Source organism: Triturus cristatus, chromosome 11, assembly GCF_964204655.1.
Source record: "Triturus cristatus chromosome 11, aTriCri1.1, whole genome shotgun sequence".
Classification (NCBI taxonomy): Eukaryota; Metazoa; Chordata; class Amphibia; order Caudata; family Salamandridae; genus Triturus; species Triturus cristatus.
Window position 1 is genome coordinate 147,226,125 of NC_140594.1, and position 17,607 is coordinate 147,243,731.

The 17,607-nt window shown below is 44.8% G+C and overlaps 1 protein-coding gene across 1 annotated transcript in view; it reads left to right on the forward strand.

Annotated features, from left to right (window-relative positions):
- The first annotated feature begins 369 nt into the window (after window positions 1–369).
- Window positions 370–17,607, forward strand: part of LOC146783761 (uncharacterized) — a 35,479-nt gene continuing 18,241 nt past the window's right edge. The window contains exon 1 of the mRNA XM_085636294.1: window positions 370–700. Within this exon, the coding sequence (XP_085492420.1) occupies window positions 563–700 (138 nt within the window). The 5' untranslated portion in view covers window positions 370–562. The remainder of the gene's footprint in view (window positions 701–17,607) is intronic.

Genomic DNA, 17,607 nt, shown 5'->3' on the forward strand with positions numbered 1-17,607 from the left:
GCATCATATCGTGTCCTTAGCAACCAGGTGATGTTGTTATCTGTAGCCAGGTCGGCGTTGGGGATGAAGGCCTGATTAATGTTTACTCGGGCTAATTGACACTTGCCAAGTTTTCGAAGTTTGCTCACTTCCGGGCGAACATCCCACTCTGCACGTGCGTACCCGCCTATGTCACGAGCGCAGCCCCTTCTCAATCAGCGCTTTCCAGAGCACTTAAGAACTGATGTGGAAGTTTTGTGCAATCAGATCATTGTCCTAGACAATCGCTCCTTTGATAACGTGACCCCCCAAGGACTGGGTAAATGTTTAGCTCGGCTGTGAAAGCCCAGCAGACTTCCCAGGGAGGTGCTGGGCCCTCCAGCTGGCTCAAACCAACCGAGGGGGAGCCTCGCGCACATCTCCCCGTGAGAAGATACCTCATCTGTTCAGAAGTCACAGCCTGGTCAACCAAGCAGAAAGGGGAGGCCCTGTGGTGTTTGTTCGTGGGTGGGATGCTCTGGGGGCCCAGATCTCCGCTCCACTTGGGGTGCCGGTGGTAGTGGGAGACGATCTCTCCTCCAAGATGGACGCCAATCCTGGGGTCGCGCTATCCTTCCTCTACAAGAGTGACCCCTTCTACACCCTCTGCATGTCGGATCTGATGACCGCATCCCAGTCGGTCACTAACCAATTTCTGAAAGAGCAAAGGCATCTAACGGCGGTGAGCCCTCTAATTCCTTGTCGTATATGAATGTATGGGCTATGAATTGTCCTCACGCGAGCGCTTCAAAAACAATATATTTCCAGTTCTAAAATAATGAAGTTAAAAAATATAATAATTGTAAATGGTATTTATATAGCGCCTCCTATCCCTGTCGAGGCATCAAAGCGCTTTACTGCGAGTATCACTCTACTCCAGAACCCTTGATTAGAGGTTGATAAGAAGTTAATTGTTAATAAATAAGTAATACTTTTTTTTTCTTTTTGTGCATTAGTTGTGTTAGGTTGGAGCTCTTGATTTCCTGTGTCTTCAGTAGAGTGTAGACTAATATATACATTTTGTCCGACGAGCCTGATTATCGATGATGTTTAAAACAAACAATTGTTTCACACAATAACTCAAAATGCTATCCTAGCAGTTTTGGATTTTAGCCTGCTGAAAAGCTGGCCACTGGGGAACCCTCATGACCTTGTACTGGAGTCATGCTTGCCATAGTAAAATATGTATTGACATAAAATGCGTACAGTTATCTAAATCATTTTGTATTCCCCAAGGCTCTCTTGAATTTCGATTGAAATTTGAAGGAGAATTTTACACACACGGAATACCCTTTTCCAAAACAATTTTAAATTGGAAAAAAGACATCTTCACGTGATTTAGACTTGGACCACGTGCTAATCCTGTATAATATTGAGGCCCAGATCAGGTACCCGTAGGCACTACCTGCACAGATAGTTCATTAGACCTAGCTCAGGCACTGTGCCCATAATGTTCGTTACAGATCAGGCATAGTGCCTGTAATCATTCACTCTAGGCACTATGACTGTGGCCACTACAGGCAGAGTGAGTTGTGGACCTGTTGCTATCACACCCAAGTCAGGCATTCATCAGCCCCAGAACAAGTAGCCCATGAGCAGGCACTGTGTGTAGTCAGTAATCCTAGAGAAGACATTGGGTGCGTAGTCAATAATCCTAGAGCAGGTGTTGTGTGTGTAGTTAGTCATCCTAGAGCAGGTACTAGGTGTGTAGTCAGTAATCCCAGAGCAGGCACTGTGTGTGTAGTCAGTCGTCCTAGAGCAGGCACTGTGTACGTAGACCGTCATCCTAGAGCAGGCACTGTGTGCCTAATCAGTGATCCTAGAACAGGTACTGTATGTGTAGCCAGTGATCCTAGAGCAGGCACTGTGTGTGTAGTCAGTCATCCTAGAGCAGGCACCGTGTGCCTAATCAGTGATTTTAGAGCATGCACTGTGTGCATAGTCAGTCATCCTAGAGCAGGCACTGTGTGTGTAGTCAGTCGTCCTAGAGCAGGCACTGTGTACGTAGACCGTCATCCTAGAGCAGGCACTGTGTGTGTAGTCAGTCATCCTAGAGCAGGCACTGTGTGCCTAATCAGTGATCCTAGAACAGGTGCTGTATGTGTAGCCAGTGATCCTAGAGCAGGCACTGTGTGCATAGTCAGTCATCCTAGAGCAGGCACTGTGTGTGTAGTCAGTTGTCCTAGAGCAAGCGTTGTGTGTATAGTCATTCATTCTAGAGCAGGTACTGCATGTGTAGCCAGTGATCCTATAGCAGGCACTGTGTGTGTAGTCAGTATTCCCAGAGCAGGCGTTGTGTGTGTAGTCAGTCATCCTAGAGCAGGTACTGGGTGCTTAGTCAGTAATCCCAGAGCAGGCACTGTGTGTGTAGTCAGTCATCGTAGAGCAGGCACTGTGTGCCTAATCAGTGATCCTAGAGCAGGCACTGTGTGCGTAGTCAGTATTCCTAGAGCAGGCGTTGTGTGTGTAGTCAGTCATCCTAGAGCAGGGACTGTGTGTGTAGTCAGTAATCCTAGACCAGGGACTGTGTGTGTAGTCAGTCATCCTAGAGCAGGCACTGTGTGTGTAGTCAGTAATCCTAGACCAGGGACTGTGTGTGTAGTCAGCAAACCTAGAGAAGGTACTATGTGTGTGTAGTCAGTACTTCAAGGGCAGACGCCATGTGTGTAGTCGCTAGCCACAAAACAGCTACTTTGTCTACAGTGATTGGACCCATATGAGGCACTGTGCCTGTAGTTATTCGATTTCGACAGGTTTTGTGCCTGTTATAATTGACCTTGGAGCATGGGCAGTACCTTGGGTCGTTACCCCATAACAAGTTGCACATCTGCAGCCATTAACTCACAGTAGGCATTTTTCTGTAGTCATTGTGCCGAGAGCAGCTGCTGTGCCTGCAGCCTGTAACCAAAGAGCTGACACAATGCCTGCAGCCATTAATCCCAGCACAGGGCTGGTGTCTGCAGTCGTAAGTCTTAGAGCTGCCCTACTGCCTCCGGTCATTATTTTAACATATGAGGTACGGTGTCGATGGTGGTTAGCGCCAGAGCAGGCGTCATGCTCAGAGTTAATCTGAGAGCAGGTTCTGGGTCGACATTCAGCACACACGAAAGCTGTGTCAGGGCCGGATAGGCCTTTTATTCAACAGGGCATTTCCCGGGTGGGCTGGATATAGAGGCGCGAGAGAGAGAGAGAGAGGAAAGAAGGAGAGAGTGAGAATGGATGGAAGTCTGAAGGGTTGGAGCTGGTTCAAGTATTTTTGTCAGGGCTGTCTTTGGTTCTCCAATTCGGGGACATGCTGTACCCTCTTGCCCTCCATCTATGGCAGTTTGTTGAACCCCTCGCCCTTTCTCGTACCCCTTCTCATCTATAGCAGTTTCTTGTGCCCCCTCAACAACTATGTTTACTCTTTCCCTCAATCTGCAGTAATTTGTTGTGCCCTCAACCTCTTTGTTCCCTCACTTTCACTCGTTCCCTCTATCTGCAGTAGTCTGTTGTGTCCCTCTCACTCTGTTCCCTCTTGTCCTCCATCTTCAGCAATTTCTCATCTCCATACCTTCTATGTTCCCTATTGTTCTCCATTTTCAGCAGTTTTTGTCCTCTTGACCTTCTCTGTTCCTTCCTTCCCTCCATCTGCAGTAGTTTGTTGTGTCCCCTCACACATTCTGTTCCTCTTTGCCCTCCATCTTCAGCAGTTTCTTGTCCCCAGGGTGCTATGCTCCACTCGGGATGAATTCACCATAGACTCAGGTTGAGTTGAAAGTGGGTTTAATAATACAATGGAACAACACCAAACCGGTCCTCTCCACCCATCGCCACCACCAACTGCTCACTGCCTAACATTCCTCCCCAGAACTAAGCGGCCACATAGCAATCCACTCGCAAGGAGTGGACAAAATGAAGCCGTGAATACAACACATCCCTTTCTTTACCAACAAAGGAGAAAACAGCATAATAACAAAAAAACATGTACGAAATTAGCCAACATTATCAGTAATAATGTAAAAGATGATGCACAAGGTACAATATTTATATACAACATTTTGACATAAACATCGCACAAGAAATCTGCACATAAGTAGCGCAGACTTAACAAAAATGTGTGGCTGTAACTCTTATGTTTTTACAATAGTCTTTCATCCACACAGGAGCTTGCATTGCTCTATGTGATCTGACAACACCATCACTTCAGTGCCCATTTCCTTGTCCAGCACAAAACTACTATCCACTCCACACTTCTTCACCATCCTGGACATGCTCTACCACTCCCCAGTATGCACAACCACCACATTCAACTTCACTTCTGTGATACAAAATGGTCCCACAAAACCACCTCTGCCTTTGGAATGGAACCTGGGTTTCTTAATCCATATTTCATCTCCCACAGGCGACAAGATCTTTTTTACACAATGTTTTGCATCAAACCTTTCCTTGTCTCTCCTTTAATGCCCGGCAATCTTCCCCTTCACATCGTCACTCTACACGTTATCCTCCAGTGCGCAACCTTTTAACCATTATGGATTTATTTTTGTGACACCACTTCTCCCCCTCAATACACTGAACGGGGTAAAATTAGTGTTGGCATTTGGAGCGGTTCTATGAACCCACAACTTTTCTCTCAACAGAACTTTCAAGGAAACTCCACTGTACACTGCCTGCTGACTACACGCTTTCATCAGTTTATTCAAGCTCTCCACTGGTCCGTTGGCTTGTGGTGAATAAAGTGCAGTTCTGCAATGTTTGACACTCATATCACTCAAGAATTCCACCATCTGCGAGGACACAAATTGTACACCATTATCAGTGACTATGCATTCGGGCACACGCCCCTTTACAAACTCTTACTTTAAAAACTCAATCACCGTCTGAGTGTTAACCTCTTTAACACACGCTGCTGAAACCAACTTGGACGTGTAATCCACCAGAACTAAAGCAAACCTCTTCACTTGAGAGAGAAAATTGAATGGCACCACTATATCCACAGCCACCTTTGTCCAAGGTTGATTAGGCACCTCCACAGGTGATAGGGGAACTGTTCTGGTGACTTTAGCTTTGTCACAATGTGCACACTGAACGCACTCCATCACCACCTTCTCCACCATGTGATCCATGCGAGGCCAACAGTAACACCCTCTCACCTGAGATTTGGTCCTGCTTCTGCACAAATGATCCTCACGGGCCAAATTAACAAGCTGGTCTCTTAAATGTCCTGGTGGTACCAATCTCTCCCCTCTATATAACAACCATTCCACAACCAACAATTCATCACGCACAGTCCAGAAACCTTCCACCTCGTGTTCCAAAAGTTTTTTCTCTGGCCATCCCTTTACAGCATATTCTTTCAAAGCATCCATGGTGACATCCTTCTCTACCGGCTTAGTCAATGCTTGCTCTTGTACCCACAGTATACCAGCTTCTTCATCCTCCTCCTTGCACCCCCCCAACAGACAAGTGTGATAAACAATCTATGGTCCAGTTGTGAGAACCGCACAGATATTCCACCTGGAAATTGTAATCCCTCACCCCTTCGATCCACCTGCTAATACGAGAAGCAGCTTTCTCACTACCTTTGCAAGGGAACAACACTTAAAGGGGTTTGTGATCTGTCCGTATCACAAAAGGTAGGCCCCACAGGTAGATGTTGAAATGCAAAATGCCCCAAGTACACGCAAGCATCTCCCTTTCCACAACCAAATAGTTTTGTTCTGCACCCCTCAGCGACCTTGAGGCAAACACAACTAACCTCTCTTCTCCATCAACGATCTGTGACAGCACAGCACCCAAACCTATTAAACTCACATCTGTGGTTAGGATGGTCTTCTTATGTATATCAAAATGCCCCAGCGTATGCATATTCCCAATGCTCCTTTTCACCAGCACAAAAACACTCTTACACTCCTACATCAAAAGAAATTTCTTACCCTTCTTCAATAAAGACATTATAGGCTGAATAATGCATGCAAAAGTCTGAACAAAATGTGGTAATACTCAGCTAGCCCACGGAAAGAGCGTACCTCATTCTTACAGGTTGGTTCAGGTGCATCAACAATGGACTTTGCCAGATAAAGTTTAGGACTAATTCCATCACTCGATATAGTATGAAGCAAGGAAGATACTGAAGCCACCCTGAACCTACACTTCTCCTTCTTTACTGTCAAACCACAATCTTGCAAACAACCAACCACATCAAACAACTTACAATCATGTTCTTCCTCACGCCCTACCACAGACCAAGATATTATACTGAAATACTTTGATCTGGTCAATCCGTTCCATCACCTTCAGCATCACCTTCTGGAAACATGCCAAGGCTAGTCCAAAAGGCATACAAACGAACCTGTAAGCCCCCAGCGGCGTAACAAAAGAGGTAAGATGTTTGAACTCCTCACTCAAAGGCACCTAGTGATAGGCGGCTGAGAGGTCCATCACACTAAAGAACCGCACTCCCTGCATCACAGATAACTCCTATCCAATATTCGGCAACGGTTGCCTGTCAACCCAAATATGTCTATTCAGGTCCATCAAATAAATGCACATTCTCAAGCTACGACCATTATCCTTGGGAGTCAAAACCACCAGAGCAAGCCATTCCGAGGATTAAATCTCCTAAATCACTCCCAACTTCAGCAATCTGCCACATTCTTCTTTTAATGGATCCAGCATCAAATGTGGCACTTCCCTAACCATATGTACAACCAGTTTTGCTCCTCCTTTCAACACAATACAATGTTCAAAACTTTCCAACTTCCCTAACTTCTCATCAAAAACCTCAGGAAATTTCGACACAATATCCACAATCCACCAACATCACCTGCTCCCGTGCGTTGGGATTTAAAGTGATGCCCAGATCTCTCTGATGCCTCCACCGCCACAAAAAATCACCTCTTTTTGCCACGTACACTTTTCCTTTAGGTATTCCTCCCCTTGAAACCTATTAGCATGGGGACATAACCCATAACCTTAATCATCACACCACCATACCCAAAAGGCTTGATATCCGACTCAAGGAGCTCAATTCCTTCACTTCCAAACACCTTCTCCCAGATACGATCACCCACTAAAGTCTAAGGTGACCCTGACTCCGCCAGTACTGTCAACACTTTGCCTTCAATCAACCCCTCACACTGTAGTGATTACCTCATCCATACTCTTATCTGTAACAGTAAATACCAAATTTCTGACTCCTTCATCAGCTTCCTCAACCGGATTCACCACTTTGTTCTCACTCCACATCTCAGAAAAGCCTTTGCGCACCCAGGCAAAGTGTCCCCTCATCCCAAATTTACATCACACCTCATTCTTTGCAAAACAGTTTGGATAGTTCGCCGTATGTTGCACACTACCACACCGATAGTACTTAACTTTACTGCTGTCAGACTTAGACTTAACCTCTTTCACACTCATGTCATCTTTTTTTGTGGCTAAAATTCTGGAAACAGCCCCTTCCTCAGGGTGATCATCCTTCTGCATTTCTTTGACCCAACATGCTGTATGTGCGAACCCTTCAATGATGGCAATAGCTTCCTTCAGACAAGGGCTCTTGGCTAACTGTTTTTCCTGCACCTTTACATTGTTTGTGCAGCGCACTAACTGATCATGAATCAATGAATCAGTTACATCTCCAAAATCACATGTCTTTGCCAAATCCCTCACACACGCTATAAAAGTTGCCAATGCATCCACCTTTGCCTTGTTCGCGGGCGAAACATTTGTGATGCTCCAACACCACATTTATCTGGGTGCCGAAATGCACTTCCAACATTCCTACTGACATCTCGCACACATCACTGGGGTTCCGTTCTGCACACCACACTGGAAAATCATCTAAACTCTCATAAGTATTCCTCCCCTCAACACCCAAATTATGTAACAATACACCTTTTCTCCTGCTTGCAGAAAACTTTTCACCCCCAATGTCCACTAAATACGAATCAAAAAGCTTCTTCCATCTTATCCACGGTAGCACTGGTTCACCCAACTCACTTAAAAACTGTAGAGGTTGCATCATTCCTGACATCCCCATAACAGACAACACAGCCCTCCCCTCAAATACAGTACATTTAAAAACAAACTCATACAAGAGATTAACAAAACAAACTAAACCAAAACCCTTCAAATACAGCAGAACTTCCAATAGCATAGCATCCCTTCACAGGAGGACCATCAACCGCATAGCGTTCTTCCAGCTGGGCAAGTGGTAAACCTCCACACACAGTTTGCCAACTTTAAATGAGGGTTCCTTAAAGATGCCCCATATGCGAGGAAAACACTCCAAAATTTTCCCACTTTTCCCCAGATTATGTGTGCCAAAGTGGCTCGAACTGCTAGCAGCGTAAGTGCCAACAACCGCTTCTGATTCCACCTCAATCGGGATAAAACAAGGCTTAGTAGTGGGGAAGGCAACCTCACACTGGCTCAAACCCTCAAATGTATGTAGAACCACCCGATCCAAGATAGTAGTAAATGTTGTCACTGTGGTAATGACGTAGGACGATTTCAGTCAGGAGCTCTCAGGCCAGGGTACTGTGCTGAGTGGGCCCCATGTAGCTCGGGCCCTCCCTCACCAGGGGGGCTGCGGGGGCCTATGTTATGCCACTGCCCACTATTCCCCCCAACCCGAGTGCCCACCTGTGTGACACTTGTTCCTCACACCAGCAACCATTTTCAGTTCTAAGAAGCCAGTTGCAAATACTTGAAACGCCTGGTCAACATTTTACTCATGTGTGCATTATTATTTTTATGAAAGTTGTTTAAAAGAAATACTAACAAAGGGCAATTCTCCTTTAATTTGAGAAATGTTTCAAGAGCAAACAGGTCCTGAGAATACTAGAAGTTTCTTATTAATCTCAAGATAGCTTGGAAGCGCACCATACACTCCAAGTATCAGTCGAAAGCATGAGTACAATAAAGTTTACAGCGAGAGCCTGAGTGACACAAAGGAATGCATTTAGATGTGTAAACTGTGGAATGCATAATTGGGTTTTACTTAAGAACATCCTGTGTCTATATATATGGGCACTCCTGTGCATTTGGTTCTCATATAATGTACACATCACAACAGTAGCGGCTGGCAGGGAGCGGGGGCAACAAAATATTTTTTTAAAACACTTACCTCCTTGCTCGGCGGCCGTCTCCGTCTCTCCTCCGTCGTTGCTGAAGAGTCCGGAAGCACACAGGCTCCCCTTAGCCAATCACAACAATGCAATGCACCGTTGTGATTGGTCTGAGCACCATGGTTCGGCGCCCAGACTGGGACAGGGAGCCTGTCCCTCTTCCCCACTCAGGCTGTAATGCAGCCTGGGTGGGGAACATGCAAATTGCGCACAACTGTTTGGCCGGCCCGAGATGACCGGCCAAGCAGTCATGTGCCCTTAGTGTGCACAGTCCATTGCTCCTCCCAGAGCCACCCGCCCCGCCCCAACTGAGCCCCACAGCAACAAAAAATAAAATTATAATAACCTTGTAATTATCATTTTATTTTTCCCTTTTCCACTGCTCTGAGAGCACTGAGGCGACGCTCCCCCGCCTTAGCGGAGGATCCGCCCCTGCGACTCAATGTTGTCTATCCTTTATGATAATCACGTTCATTGTTGATATTGGCATATTTTCTTAACCACAGTCTTAAAGACTATGTGCAGTGCTTCCTCTATATAAGTATAAAAGTATGAAAAATAAAGAAACTATATGCTATTTCTTGTAAACGACTAATTCCTTTTATGTTAATCATTTATCGACAGGAGATTTTGTTTCATTGGTTAATTGTTTGCCTTCCATCTCAAAGACCTGTGTTCTACTCCAACCCAAGGCACTTAGCCTAAAAACTGGAGTTTCGGTCAAAACACTTTAATTCCTTATTTTTTAAGTTTCAAGTTTAATAGTACTTTATTTAGACAATCAACGTAACACAATTCATAAATAGGTTTAAGCCAGAAATAGGTTATGGCATGGTAAATGTAAATGAATGAATAACAAAATACCTGCCTGTTGTACAGCATGCATAAAAAGAGGCATAAAACACTTCATGCTGACAAAGACAATTTATAAATAGATGTAAACTATGAATAGTGTAAGACCTAAGGGCACGATAGCATGTGAAATGGCAGTGTAAACAAATGTCTGAAAAAGTATCCAGCTGTCGTGACACTGCGGATGCAACAGGTTGGGTCTTGTATGTAGGGCCCTTTGCAAGTGGCTGCTACCCTGCCACACCTCATCAGGCGTGGGGGTTTGTTATTGTTGTTCGTCCGGTGGCAGAGCATAGTCCAGGAATGTTATCACACCAGCGATTGCTTGAGTGTGGTCATTATTGAGAAAATGGCCACAGCTGCCTGTATTGTTCAAATCCCTTGTTTAACAGTAGATGATGGAGGAATCTTCTGCGGTCGTCGATTAGTACAGGACAGACGCAGAGCAGACGGGCTAAAGACTCTTGGGTCAATCTACAAAGGCAGCACTTATTGCTGGAAGGGCAGATTGACCATGGGGAGAAGGTCTAACGAGAAGAAGTTACCCATTCGAATAGAGCAAAACTTGGTTTTATGATACAGGGAAAATGTATTTGTGAAGTCTTTTTGTACTCCTCGCTTATAATAACTCCCTAATACAAGGTCCACGTGCTTTCTGCTCCTATGGGTCCAACGGTCCTGGTCAAAGGATTCTTTGTGGAGCGCATTGTTTATAACAAGTTTGAAACGCTGGCGAGGAAGTTTTTGGTTCCAGTAGGTTGCCGCATTTCTTAGCTCCAGGGCATCAGAAAGGGCAGGCTTTCAGGGGGTTTTGAGGTGCTAAGTTGTTCACTGAATATACTTCCAGCGAGTTTAAATTCTTTAGAGTGCCTACTTTTCCGGCACGTGCTGAGTGCAGATATTTGAGGAGGCTGGCATTCTGATTGATTACACAGCATGAATCCCAGCCTGATCTGGGCTGCAGAGGTGTGGTGAGGGAGCTTAAACAATGATCTAAAAACAGAACTCTGGGCCGTGTGTAGAAAAGTGCCTAGTTTCCCCGGGAAAGCTTCCAGGCCATAACCTAGTGTAGGAATGAGTTTGGCGTTTACGGTCTTCAGGAGGGGCTCCAAAGTGGGTTGTTTTGTTCTTTGAAGATGGTGTGGAAGGTGAATTTTAGTGAAGCGGCTTTGGGTTTTAGTAAGTTTAAATGAGTTAAGCGTCTACCTTTATCATCCAACCAGCATCCCAGATATTTGTAAATTGATGCTGCAGTCAGGAGGTGATTGCTTAGGTACCATGTGCCAGTTTTGTTCTTTTTGCGGCCGCAAACTACAATGTTCGTCTTTTCAAAGTTCACCGCCATTCCATTGGTGCTGCTGTGCTGATGTAACGAGTCAATAAGCCTTTGCAGACCATTCACTGTTTGGCTTAAGAGGACGACATCATTGGCATAGAGAAAAGAAATGATAGGTCAATTCGCTAATTTTGGTGCGTCACGGATTATCGAGTCCATTGCAGGTGCCATATCACACATGAGCAGATTAAAAAGGGCTGGGGCTAAAATGCACCCCTGCTTGATGCCTTGTTCTATATCTAAATTGTAGGAAACTGAACAGTTGTAATCCAGTTTTACTCTGGCCCAAGTTTCGGAATAGAGCTATTGAATACCCTCGAGTAAGGGGTCAGGAATGTCCCAGGGTTTGAGCTTTGACCAGAGTAGTCCAAGGCCTTGCTGTGATCTGAAAAGCTACAGTAAAGGAGCTGTTTTTTCGTTATCTGCTTTGAGACCAACATCCTGATGGCCGCCAGATCGTCAGTGGTGCCTAACATGGGTAGGAAGCCCGGTTGGTTGAAGGGAATTAATTTTTTTTTAGTTAGTCCATGCATCCAAATCTTCTAATAGTAGCGAGGCGAAGTATGTGGCTACGACATACAGGAGAGCTATAAGGCAATAGCTCTACGGGGTCGCCACTGAGCCTTTTTTTGTAGATGGGATGCAATATTAATCCTTGCCAGGACGAGAGAATGGAGTCAGTGGAGAGGCAGATTCCAAACAGTCTTTCCATCAATCGAAACCAAAACTCAACATCTTGTTTCTAGACCGAGGAAAGGATACTGTTTGGTCCAGGGGCACAGGCTTTTCGTAATCAGAATGGCTATGCTTTTGGCTGTGAAAGACAACGAATCTTGGTAACTGTGCTTCAGCAGTCTCGGATCTTCTCTGTGCCTTATTAAGTTTGAGATGACTGGTTGGCAAGTTGAGACTGTCCGGTTTATTTCTGTAAAGGGTGCTGATGTACATGGTCCAACTTTCAGCCGTGACATTTTTTCCATATAGTTTGACCAATTCAGTTTCTCTATTTAAATGGTTATTGATAATCCAGAACTACTTGGAGTTTTTAGCTCGGCAGGCCATAAAGAGCTCTAACTGAAGTGCTTCCTCATATCTCTGTTTCACTTTCCAAATTCGTGTTTTGTAATACCTGCGAAAAGTGGGGATTTCATCCAGAGAAAATGTGTTAAATCCAGATTTCAGCGATCTGAGCTTTTTTATTCAAAGAGCTTTTCAAGATTTTTTGTAAATCAAGGACCTGGCAAAGTAGGCCCCGAAAGACTAGATCCTGGGCACAGTGGTCGGGTGCTGACAAGGGCAGAGAGACGCTGCTGCACCAAGGGTTTCCAGTCATACGTTGTTTGCCACAGCAGAAGACTGGGTAGATAAAGTAGATTTCCAGGTCCAGTATTTTGCTGCGACTTCCGAGGACCATTTAATTCGATTCCAGTTTTGGTGCTTGCCACTTGAGCCAGCAGCCCTTACGATGTTCTGTGCCTAATTCCAATGGGCTATGGGCATGCTCTGGGGCATATGGTCGCTTTCACAGTGTAGCATAATGGAGAACGACTTGACCATCTTGATCAGTGGAACTGAACAGAACTTGCAGTCTAACACCGCAGATCTTTTTGTGGAGAAGTGTAGGTATCGGAATAATTGATCTCCAGGATAATATCCATTCAGAGCCCACAGTGACATTCCCTCTAAAGCGGCTGTCAGATTCTGTCCTGTGACATCGGTTCTTTGTGATATTATGACCTGAACTGGGATCAGCCACCTGGAGTTTGCAATTTTTCTGTAGGGACTTCCAAATGGGGTTTGAAGAAGATTTAGATTGAAGTCTCCGGTCAAGATGAGATGAACTTTGGGACGGGAGTCCCTGATGACTACGATCAGGAGATCTAGTTCCAATTCCTTATGCCTCACATTATACATATATGTACAGTTATATACGTATAAACTATAAAAAAAAAGGGGGTGTATGGTCTATTATTTTTCATACTACAAACTACATTCTGATTTTAGCCAACCATACAATAGTGCTACAGTGTATCCCGTGTGAGATATTTCTGCTTCAATAATTATGAAATTAAACTCCGAAAAAACGGTTGTCCTATTGTTTGGAAAAGACCCTGCTTTTTGGAATCCCACCAGTTGGCCTCAGGAATTAGGTCCTTTACCGTCTCCTGTCTCTAAGGTCAGAAGCCTGGGAATTATTTTTGATAGCAAGCTCACACTCTCAGAGCAGATAAATCAAACTACTTCTGCATGCCTCTGCCTCCTTAGAACATTGAACAAGATATGCAGTTTATCCCCTTCGATGTATTAAAAATAGTAATCATCTCTTTAGTGCTCTCAAAGATTAATTACTATCATGCCCTTTATTTGGGCATCCAAAAAAGATACTTAAGCAAGTTACAGGCACTTCAAAACGTTGCTGTCCGTTTCATGATGAAAATTCCCAAACACTCATTAGTTTGTCAAACTATCAAGCAGTTGCACTGGCTGCCTGTGTGAAAAAAGAGTGGCTTTTAAAGTGCTGCGTCTGGCCTATAAAGCGCTTTATGACACACACCCTCACTATTTGAGGAAAGTCTGATGTTGGTATAGGCCGACTAGATCCCGCCGCCCCAGCTATACTAAATGCATGGCACGTACACAAATTAAGGGAAGCGCCTGGGGAGGAAGAGGTTTTTCAGATGTCACCCTCAAGTTATGGAATACGCTCCCTTTACGTAGCAAAGCATCCTCGACCCTCCTGCAGTTTAGGAAACAATGGAATACAAGGCTCTTTTCACAAAAGCAGGTTCTTTAATACCATCATCTCTGCCTTATAGATCTGTTCTTATTTATGAACACCAACGCCAAGACACCTTGGGGCATTCGAGCGCGCTACAAACCTATTCAATATCAGCATCAATAAAGAAATGTTCTCATCAAAGCGCTATGCTCATCCTTGGAGATATTTCATGCCTTATCAAAGACCTAAAACACATTTTAAAAAAAAACATTTTTCAACACATTTTTCCTTACCAAGTCACATTTAAAAAAAAACCACATGGCTTGCTACACTTTCCTGCATAACCTATGCAAAGGGTGTGCTCCCCGAATATGGAAACCGCACTTTCGGTGGGACAGAAAATCGAAGACAAAGTATCGAAAAAACAATATTGACAGGTAAGTAAGTCCAGATTTGTTATACCTAGCTCCACATGTATGAATCTAAGCAGCACATGTATCTTCAAGGTGCGCAGATGTGGAGTTAGGGATAGTAAATCTACACTCCCCTTTGTGCACTTACTTTTCAATATTTTGTCCCTCAATGCTCTGTTTTCCACGGTATTGTTGGTGTCAATACTCAGTAGTAGAACAATGCAAAGACCATTTGGAAGTTTCGAAGCAGGGGAACCGGGTTCGAGTCTCAGCAGGGACGCTCAACATTCTGTGATTCTCGGCAAATCACTTAATTTCCCAGTGATTAACAAAATGAACGTGCCCCTCTGAACTGGTGCTCATGTAAAGGCTCTGATAGCTCGGGGACGAGTTCGCCCTATATAGAGCTAAAAAAGAAATGTTTGGTGTAGGTGATTAAATAAGTGCAAGTGCCAAACCTTTTGAACATTCACTATCGTGTACTTGGTCACCAATTTTGCATTGCATGTCCTCAGTACTCTTCTGACACTCCCATGGGGAAATTACACGAGCAATCCTTGCACAGCCTGCACAATATTTATTCAGTGCATCATTGTGTTTTTTGTGCACGGTGTGCTTATGTTCAATACAACGTATGTACAATTTATGTAGTCATGAAAAAAAAGTTGTTAATCATAACCAGGCGTGACCGGCACAGATAAGAGCTGTGGGGCGGGGGAGGGGGGAGTTGACAGACAAAGGGATGGGTAGAATTAAATCAAATAAAAAAAATGAAACCACATCGCCGAGTCGGAAAATGCAGCGAGCGCAAGATAAGTGGTTTTATTTGTTTTTTCATTTAATTTTACCTAGCAAGTCATCTGTCGACTTTCCCCCGCCCCCGCCATGCCCTACCACGCTTACCTGTGCCGGCCGCGCCTGAATAACAGTTTTGTAAATACATTGATTTGCAGCCTGCCCAGCATCTACAATCCTGCAGAGCATGAATACACTTTTATTTTGTTTGGCTTTACTCTTATTGCAATATATCATCTCATACAAGTGACTTCCTGCTGAGAGGTGTTAGTTTTAGTATCTATGACCTGACACTGTTGCCATACTCCAAATCCTAATTTCAACCCCCATTCCATGTAGCCAAAGTTTCAACCTTTAAAACAAATGTATAATGTGATTATTTTCAATGTTGTGAGCATTAGCTTTAGCTGTCTGCCAGAATTATTTGTCGTTACTTTTCTTAAAGAGGGGTTCTCTCTTACCAGGAGTACAATAAAAGTACAATATTAATTTTAAATTGCTGAAGGCTACACAACACAGTGTTGGAATAAAAGCAAGCTGGGGGTTAGGCAACAGACAGGACTGTTTGAGTCATGTGGTGGTGCATCCTCCCACCTGGAGTAGTTATCTTGCAATGCATGAGGCATGGGCAGGGGGTTTTCTATATTTCAAAACTACACACGTGTGTCACATTCAATTCACGATGCTATCACTTCAATCCTGTGCTTTGCCATCCCACAACAGCATTACCGTCCTAGCACTGCCAAAGCTACCGATACTGCCACACTACCAGCCCATCAGGACCATGCTACCACCTAAGTACGAGAGTACAGTTCTCCCTTAGCCAGCCCCCACAGTAATATACAACCATTCCACTGCACTGCCATCTTTCATCTGTATGAAAATACCTAAATTTAGCACACTACCACCCAGCACCCTGATACTGCTACACACCAATGCGTACTACCCTCCCCAGGCTTCCACTGCTAACTGAAATACCTCACTACCACCCACCACCATCACACTACTACATCCTAGTAAGTACACTTCACAGCTTGAAATATCTTCAAAGCACCACACTCCCACCACAGTTGGGCACTACCACTGCACACAACCACATTACCAAATATGATGTTAGTTCGCCCACCACTGTTCAACATCAGAACAAAACACCACTCCAAACTGCCACCACACCACACAACCATACTATCTACTTGATCATGCAGCCACCACCCTCCACCTTTAAACCTCATCACAGTAGCATGTGTGCATCCATCATCACTATACATTATATCACTGCTCTGTGACCTCGCCACTATACCACTACCAACAGAACCACAGTGCCACCCACCATCACAATACTGCCAAACCCTGGTGCATATATACAATAAAAAGGTATATTTTGCTGCGCCGAGATGTGTCATTTAAAAAATGCAGGGATTTGCTGTATTTACAAAAGCACAGCACACCCATGTGCCCTCCCCTGTGCAGATGCTAAAAAAAAGCAGCTGTGCTCCAACACAGGCACCCTTGCACTATTGGGCAAGGGTGCCTGTGTTGCAGGGATAATTGTGTTCAGTGCCGGCTTTAGCGCTGGTGGCGCCCGGTGCGACAATTATTTTTGACGCCCCATGACTGCCTCCTTGGATTCTCTCACTACCAACGGGCAAAAGTGTCCCTCATCTCTCCAATCATAAGCTATTGCTAAGCATTGTGCCCCCCCACTGAGGTTTGTCACCCCACAGCATTCTCACTGCCCTAAAGCCGGCCCTGATTGTGTTTGTGCAGGAAGGGACACCTTCCTGCAGAAAAACAATAATTAATGGTGTTTTGCTCCTTCAATGTGTGCTGCAGAGTGGAGTAGATTGGCGTACAGTGCGGTGGCATAAAGTGCAGTGGTGTAGAGTAGATTGTTTTTAGAGTACAGTGAAGTGGCTTACAGTGGAGTACTGCACCATTGATTTCAGTGGCATAGAGTGCAGTGGCGTAGAGCTGCCCAGACTGAAGTAGAGTGGCGTAGAGTGTGGTTGTGTAGAGTAGATTGTTTCAGAGTAGAGTGCATTGGCGTAGAGTGGCATAGAGTTCAGTGGCATAGAGTAGAGTGGTGTAGAGTAGAGTGGTGCAGAGTGCAGTGGTGCAGAGTAGATTCGAGTGGAGCACAGTGGATTGGCATAGAGTGCCTTGGCGTAGAGTGGAGAGGTACAGAGTAGAGTGCCTCGGCGTAGAGTGCAGTGTTGCAGAGTATAGCGGAGTGGTGTAGAGTGAAGACATGTAGAGTAGAGTGGAGTGATCTAGAGTGAAGTTGTGTAGAGTGCAGTGGTGTAGAGTAGAGTGGCATAGATTGCATTGTCATAGAGTAGAGTGGTGTAGCGTAGAGAGGCGTAG